This window comes from Phaethon lepturus, unplaced genomic scaffold (genome assembly GCF_000687285.1).
Source record: "Phaethon lepturus isolate BGI_N335 unplaced genomic scaffold, ASM68728v1 scaffold13461, whole genome shotgun sequence".
Taxonomy (NCBI): domain Eukaryota; kingdom Metazoa; phylum Chordata; class Aves; order Phaethontiformes; family Phaethontidae; genus Phaethon; species Phaethon lepturus.
The window spans coordinates 18,603-26,473 of NW_010521069.1; the positions used below are offsets into that span (position 1 = coordinate 18,603).

The 7,871-nt window shown below is 41.3% G+C and overlaps 1 protein-coding gene across 1 annotated transcript in view; it reads right to left on the reverse strand.

The window, feature by feature from the left end:
- The window catches only part of MCM3AP (minichromosome maintenance complex component 3 associated protein), a gene marked incomplete at its 5' end in the record, with an annotated part of 24,794 nt that extends 16,928 nt beyond the window's left edge, over nucleotides 1-7,866 (reverse strand). Inside the window, 8 exons of the mRNA XM_010297592.1 lie at nucleotides 550-712; nucleotides 1,370-1,638; nucleotides 1,846-2,043; nucleotides 2,548-2,687; nucleotides 3,672-3,868; nucleotides 4,950-5,097; nucleotides 6,925-7,003; nucleotides 7,681-7,866. Of these exons, the coding sequence (XP_010295894.1) occupies nucleotides 550-712; nucleotides 1,370-1,638; nucleotides 1,846-2,043; nucleotides 2,548-2,687; nucleotides 3,672-3,868; nucleotides 4,950-5,097; nucleotides 6,925-7,003; nucleotides 7,681-7,866 (1,380 nt within the window). The remainder of the gene's footprint in view (nucleotides 1-549; nucleotides 713-1,369; nucleotides 1,639-1,845; nucleotides 2,044-2,547; nucleotides 2,688-3,671; nucleotides 3,869-4,949; nucleotides 5,098-6,924; nucleotides 7,004-7,680) is intronic.
- Between the last annotated feature and the right edge of the window lie 5 nt (nucleotides 7,867-7,871).

A 7,871-nucleotide genomic window follows, 5' to 3' on the forward strand; every position in this document is an offset into this window, starting at 1 on the left:
AGAGGAAAAGAAAGAGGAAAACTTTACTAAGTTAAAGACCCCAAAATAGCTACGAGTGTACTATAAACATGAAAATCATGTTTAAAAGAAATCAGCACTCATCATCAAATACCCACACAAACAACCACACAGATTTAACTTTCTGTTTAAATTCCATGCGCTTGCTTTCTAGTTGCTGCTCATTTTGAGCATATCCCTCTGTGATTCTTGTGCAGAAGAAAAGCTTGCAAGGGCTTCTGAGAGCACAGGTTGATATTTCCTTTACAAAAGTCTCAGGCCCACTTCTCTGCTTCCCAGTGATTTTCAGGGGAAGTAATATGTATTTATACATAGTTATGGGAAAAAATGCTGAAAAGTGCATTTTATATCATGGCAGAAAACTCTTGGTAAGTTTTTTTAAACGGTCCTGAAAAAGCATGAATGATATTATTAAGGCTAAGTATCTAATAAGTTTTCTGCTCTCTAAGATTTCCTCCCAACAGTCCCTCACTGTTTTACTGATTAACACTTTAAAAAAAAAAAAAAAAAATCCATCTGCCGTTTTCTTACCTGGTTGAAATAACAATGTAAGAGACAGGCATTCAGATAGGAAGCTGCTTGCACTAACTTGAAAAACCTCACAAAGTTATTGCTGTTTAATGCAGCAAAAGCTTGAACTGCAAATCTAACTTCAGGAGAGTTTCTAACCTCTGGATGAAACTGCTGTACTTCTCTGTGGAGACAAAAGACAGAAAAAAACCTTTTGCTTCAGTATGAACAACTGTAACTCAAAACAGAATTAAAATTAGGAGCTTTAAGCAAGACATGCAACTCCTGTCCAAAACAAACAGCTGTGAATTAAATTTGCAGCATTATTTACTGATCATTACTCTTCTAATGACACTTGCATAACCAGCATGTTATTATTTATGTACATCACTCCAGCATCTAAGGAGGAAGGCAGTTAAGAGACTGACCAGAAAAGCAAAGTATGACTGCCCACCAAATATTTTTTGCTTGGTCCTACTGCAGATAAAGCAGTGAAGCTTGGATACCACTCTGGGAAGAGAAAAAAAAAATAATTTCCTTGGTTGAGAACAGTGAAGATTTAGTATTTTTGGTTGGTTGGTTGGTTTTTTACTACGTGCAGAGGCTCTAGTGAGTTATTCAAGGAGATAAAACAAAGCTTTTTCTTTTCTTAAAAAAAGACGCCTTTTAAAATGACCCATTGAAAAATTCAAATAAAACATTACTACAGTATAGCTTCTTTGGCAAAAAAAAAAATTGCAAATAAGGTCTTCACTTCCATTACAATTTGTCTGGACTTAATCCTAATCTTAATTCTTCCCACTGGCAAAGAGAAAAAACAAATGATACCCATTATTCCCACCTGAGAATATCGCCCTTGTTGAGATTCAGCAAGACATTATAACCTCTGAACTCTGCTTCACTCTTGCAGTAAATCCCCTTGTTAGCCAGGTCCTGATACATCTCCTTCAAGCTCTGCAGGCATTTAGTCATGTTCTCATTGTTGATTTTGGCATCAAAGGAGGACATGGGCTCTTCACACAAGTGGTGAGCACAATGGATGTGAAAGCGAGTGCACTTCTCAATCAGAGACACCATCAATGGGTTGCAGAGATGTTGCTGGGTTATATCCTAAACCAGAATGATAAAGAAAGCATTTCATGTATTTTTCAACTACATTTGAAGAGTGCAGTCACCTGGCAAACTCATTTCAACTGTGCTTTGAGTCACTTTGCAACTGAAAACGTTTGAATTCCTATTGCTTTTTGCTTCACTTTTTACAGCATTACGTGATCTTTTGCTTTCCATCGTCAAACAGCTCCATCCGCCAGTGCTTACCTTTCTTATTCCACGAGTTCGGTTCCAGACAAAGTCATACCATTCTCGGTAGTTTCCCTCTCCTTGATCCATAATGTTTGTCACTAAATAGTCCATGGTCATGCTCAACACCTCAGAGGGTCTCAATTCATGGGGCAAAGGTTCCTCCTGATCTGCTGAAGATCTGCTATATTCCTTGATTGCTGCTGCATGATCTACCTGCGAGATGGGGAGAAAAGAATCAAAAGTCCAGGGAGTATGTTCAACTGCTCAGGAGTATAAAGGCTTTCATCCCATCCATGCCTTGCCTTTAGTAAGGAACAGACTGTTAAAGGAGTTTTTCCACTGTTCACACTCACAGCCCACATCCACTCTGCTACAATAGCAAATACATTTTATTTTCTTTGACAGGATCCTAGGTGTTGTCTTAGTCTCAAACCCATAACCTTCAAGACAGTGTATAGTGCTGCTCTATAGTTTTAGAACTATAGTTCTAAAAGCCTGTCTGTAAGTAAATAAAAGACATGAGTTAGAGTGAAAAAGCAATTCTTTAGCCTTCTTGTTTTACAACAGGTAATTGAAAGACATTAATGAAATGGCCTCCAGGATTTTTCCACCAGAATTTACCCTGTAATCAACTAAACAACACTGACAGCTTTACATAAGCAACAAGCAAACAGATGTCCTGGGAACAACAAACCCCTGTGTACAGAGGGCTCATACCTTGTCAGATCCTAGAAGCAATTCAAAGATACTGAGTTGGTTTCTTGTCTCCCGCATGTAACGCTCCTTTTCAGGACACATGTCTGGGCAAGTGCCAACAACAGTTTTTGCTTTGCCAAGATCGGTCCTTTTTATTCGAGCTAAAAAACATAAATGTAATTGAACAAACACTAAGCATTTACCAGTTTTGTTTTGATGACAAGCTATTACCCTGATGTGCCAACACAGCCCTAAGCATGCCAGACGCCTCAGCTGGAGTCTGTACATTGGTCAATGGATGGATGTCAAGAAGTACATTACTAGGGCAACACTTGACAAAAAAACGCTGGTAGGAAAAGGTCTCTAGGGATTCCCATCCTATGCCTACTCAGTGCAAGCTGTATCTGCACCCTGGCACGGTCAGAAATGCACAAGGATGAGGTTCCGCCACTATGGGACCTGTCCCAGGGCTGCACTGCTCCTTTGGGGAAGTTTCTCCTACCATCCCACCCGGATATCCTGAGATCTGCTGGAAAACTGAAGCCTTTAAAAGATACTCATAGTTTTGTATCGTAACAGCCCATCCTGTTTTCTGTCCTAACTACACACCAGCAATATCCCAATTCCATGTCAAGTGGCTGAGAAATCTGTTTGTTGATATTAAAAATAAGACCTTAAATTAAAAGTAGGGTCAGCTATGAAATGGCAAGAACAGGATGGAAGTTTGAGGTTTACAACCCAGCACTGGGTTGTAAACACAGGGGCATTTCCTGAAATAACAACCAGCCTTGTAATAGTTTTAATTTAGAGAAACACCACTGGGCTTTGTGTAGCTTTCTTTAAAGAGTGTGCAGAGACGCACATCTCCCTACATGGCCTCCTTCACAGAACGTGAACAGTCTGCTATGCACTTTTCAGAAGAAATATGTACATGCAGTAAGTAAAACAGATTTTTGCGTGTTCTACAAGAAATTAACATCTACAGCAATCCCTCACAATAGAAGAGTATTTTACAGACTGCTCCATATTAAACTGCCTCTTTAAAGCCTTTTCCATAATGTCACAACAGCTTTGGAACAGATACTAAACACTTATTTCTTTCCAGCAGAGAAACAGATGTTACATTCATTAACTTGTGTAACTACCTTGTCGCATGATTTTGTCCCTTTGGTCCAAAAGACGGTATCTTTCTTCAGATGTCTCAGCCACTAATCCTACCAGGTTACTAAGAGATGATAATGAAGCTCCCAAGGCCTCTGAGCTCTGCCCTTCAGAGCTAGAATCAAACAGATCTGCTTCAAACTGCAGCGCCTTTCGAAGACCAGGCTTCTTTGCTGGAGAACTAAAAGTAGAAAATTTCTATTAATGATACACTAATGTACACCCCAGCCTTGATCAGTTCACTGTTCTTTAGGACATCAACATCTCTGTTTAGAAGAGTATTTTGTTCACAAGGCGATGTATCAAATAGGAGAAGTATGTATCAACGTACTAAGATTCTAAAGGGCTAATGCTAGCACTGGGAGTTAATCTGGTTAAATCCTCAGCACTGCCTTGACAACAATGCCAAGCATCCTTGACTGTGGTGAAAACCTCAACGTCTGTACAACAGAAATGGTATTATTGAATCTGCCTTAGAGCAGACAGAACCAGCAGCATTTCTGCATCACTAAGGCACAGCAGTTTGCATTTTAAATAAGGAACTAGCCTGCTGTTTGGTGTAAAAAAAACCAAATGCTTTCTATAGCAATGGAGATTATTAAGAGGTGTTAGAGCCCAGATAAAAAAGCTTGTAAAATCAAGGAACATTCATTCCTTCACAACATACTCTTAATTTTATAATTCTGTGATAACACATAGTGACTTTTGTCAAACTAAACACACCATTAAGGTTCCACAGAAAGATGACAACCCTACCACTTCAGCGACTGACACAGAACAGGAGGATTCCTGTACAAAGACCATTTACTTGAAGTGAGACAGGATGACGATCCAAACTCACCAGCTACTCTGAAAAGGGGATTCTCATTCCACAGAACTGTCATTACTTACAAATGAAACTACTCACTTCAGAAGCTCATTTCATCATGCCCACAGAAGAGTGTGATTACTGCTCGGTCCCATTTTGGCTCTGCACCATTTCATTCAATTCCCTTATGCCTCACTATTGCAGGTGTTGTTTCTCATGTTATGAACAAAATATTTGAAAGAAATACACAAACCAAAATAAAAGGCTTTAATAAACAGTTAGAAGTATCTTTCTAACAAAGCGTGAGAGCTGTGAGCTTGTAATTGAGCCAAACCAGAAGAGACAAGGGAAGTGTGCACCCTGATATGATCAGCATGTGCCAAACAGCTACGTTCTTCATTTTCCTCCATCCACCCTGTTTCCTGCCAATGGATTCCCAGAGGAGCAGACCTACCTTTTACCAGGCATGACACCACTGGCAGAGGATCTTATTAAGGGTTTTCGAAGAGGGGACTGCTGATAGTTTTGCTCTTCGCTGCTTTGCCTTCCTTCATCTTCAGCTGCTTTCTTCTCCTTGGATGAAAATTCTCTTTTTGCGGGGCCTGAAGTGACAAATAAACATGAAGCCAGATACTTGCCAAACAATTTAAGCAACAACTTCCTTCCCCCCTGGGGGTGGTGGTGAGCAGTTTATTTAAAAATATTAGCAGCAAATAAGAGTCACAGTTTTGTACATGTATGCAAAACTTCGAAGACATCTTGCACAAGAAGCTGTGCTGAGTAAGTCTACCAATTGCTAGTCAGCTTCAGTGTCCTATAAAGAATAAGTAGTTTTAAATAAAATATCACTTAGTAATAACTGTAATTGTTCAGCACATCATCGGTAAATGAAGTCTGATCATCATCCAAATTTAAGTTCTCTCAGGTTTAGGATATAATCTGCAATTTATAACTTTCTACAGGATATGAAATCCATTTCACCTACGTAAAACATAATTCCCAGTTCTCCTGATGATGCATTTTAATTATTAATTGTACATACCCAAGCTTAGCCTGTGGTTGACGTGCCTTCTCAACAGTTGTATCTATACCTTGCAGGAAGGAAGGATTTCCTCTCCCAGGAAGACATTTTCAGCCAGTTGGATTTCTTAAATTCTCTTAGATTAGTAATTTTATAACAGTGCTATTCACATTTCTATAGACTTTAACAGCACAATAAAATGACAGAAGTGAACAGCCACCCCTATAGCTGCTGCTTCAATATGCTAATTCAGAGGAAGACAACTCTGCAACTGTTCATTTTCTCTGAAGGCAGGTTTGCACTTGGTCAAGGCTGTGGTGAACCATTCATTTGCTGACAGCTGAAGTGTATCCCCAGGCTAGCATCTCAGGGGTAGACACGCAGCACTCATAAAGCTAAAGAAAGGGGAAGCACTTGACAATTCAGGTATTCGCCTAGGTGGTGAGCAGACAAAGTCCACATCTCCACTTGCCCTAATCCCAACCTGGAATCCAGGTTTCTCATTTCTAAGCTCAGTCCTCTGTAGGTTGTTCTCTTTTTTGTTCAAGCAGTGTGTAATTGCTGATACACAGAACAGCAACCTCAGCAACACAGATGCTCACTCCAGAGTAGTCCTTAACTCAGTTCTCAGGACACTTCCCTGAAAGCTCACATCCTTGCTCTGAAGCAGGCAGCAAGGCATCCTACTTCTAGAGAGGAGCACAAAGTTAACATCACCATATTCCTCTTGCGCGGCTGCATGAATGGTTTCCAAATTCTCTTGTAAAACTACACTGTCATTTCAAGTGTCTTCAGCTCTTTCATATGGCTGAAAGAGCATTTTGGCTCAGATCAAGCAAAATGTTTTAGACAGCAGGAAGTTAAGAAAGAAACAGTGCAATTCCCAACTGTGATCCGCAGATGCCCACTTAAAACTTCCTCTATACCAGAGGACAGTACTGTGGATGCTGGAAGTCTACACAGCTTACAAAAGCAACCAGGTAACCACAAGAGAAAAATTCTCCAAGGGCTATGACATCCCTTCTGTCACCCAGGACTCCCCAGCCATAGGCTGTTAAAGGCTGAGAAATTATTCTGAAAGCAATTACATGCTTTATCTTGTTCTTTCCCCTCCTCTGCATAATCACTATTAGCCTTTGCCGCAGAGATAGCCAGGACTCCACATAAAATGCAGAACAACCGATTTTCCTGCTTCTGTAAAGAATAACCTTCAATGCTCTCAGAAGCTCAGTGCACCAAACAGTCCAACCAGCAAAGTCAAAGACAACCATCATAGTCCTGGAGCTGTAACATTCCTCCTGCGCAGATCATCTTTGTATCATTCTCAGCACGTTAGGAAACAAGAAGAGAGCAGATGTCTGGCCATCGATGTACCCACTCAGCATCATATCAGAAAACACAGACTTACTTGTTTTCTTCTTTTGCCAAAACGTTACTATGTCTTTGTGCAATTCTTTCGCCTTTTTTCTGGCAAGAGCTGCAGAGGCCTGAAAGAAAACCAAAGTAGAGTATGAAATTATTAGCTATTAGCATCACCTGTTAGCATCACAACACCGAAACATGGCATTTTTGCCAGAAGAACATTTACCCATTTCCATAAAATTCTGGTTAATGCATTTTAGCTTCTCGCTCGAGATCTACATGCAACCAGCTGGACTGGTTTCCACAAAAATTGCTGCTCTTCTAAGAGCTATAGCAAGTTTAGCGCACTTGAGATCAAAGGTGTGTTCTTAAAGCACAAAACAGGAAGAGACCACAAAGTCTCTGAACTGACTCAACACACCTCAGCGCTGACATAGTGGCAGTATTTCCAGCAAGCAGGTCACCCTGCAAGGATGGCACAAGCTCACCTTGTGCGTGGTGCTGCCAAGCCTGACCAAGAATGCAGCAGCATATGTAATTCAGGTTTGGACAGTGCAAGACAACAAACAAGGAAGATTGCCTCAGTTGGACGGATGCCAGCAGGACAGCTAACGCCGGCAGAGCTCCGGTGGCTGCCTTAGGTGCAGCTCAGTACAATTCTATCCCTGCCTGCAATACAGTGCTCACGATACGAAGCCTTCCCCGGGGTGAAAGACATACTGCGTTACCGAACAGGGGTGCGGTTCTCACCCAAGCCCTCAGATTTAAGCCTGCTCTGGTGCCACCTGCTTCTGACACTTACGTGATCAAAAAAGTGGAGAATGGCCATTTTTTTATTGCGCCTGGTCATGATCCGTCGGACTTTTACGAACTGGCCGAAGTGCTTCTCCAGCACCATCCTGTCGTTGAGGTAATCGGGGATGTTCTTGCACTGGATGGCTGTCAGCTCGCCGGGCGACAGGCCCCCCAGCCCCTCCGCACTCTCGCCGCCCC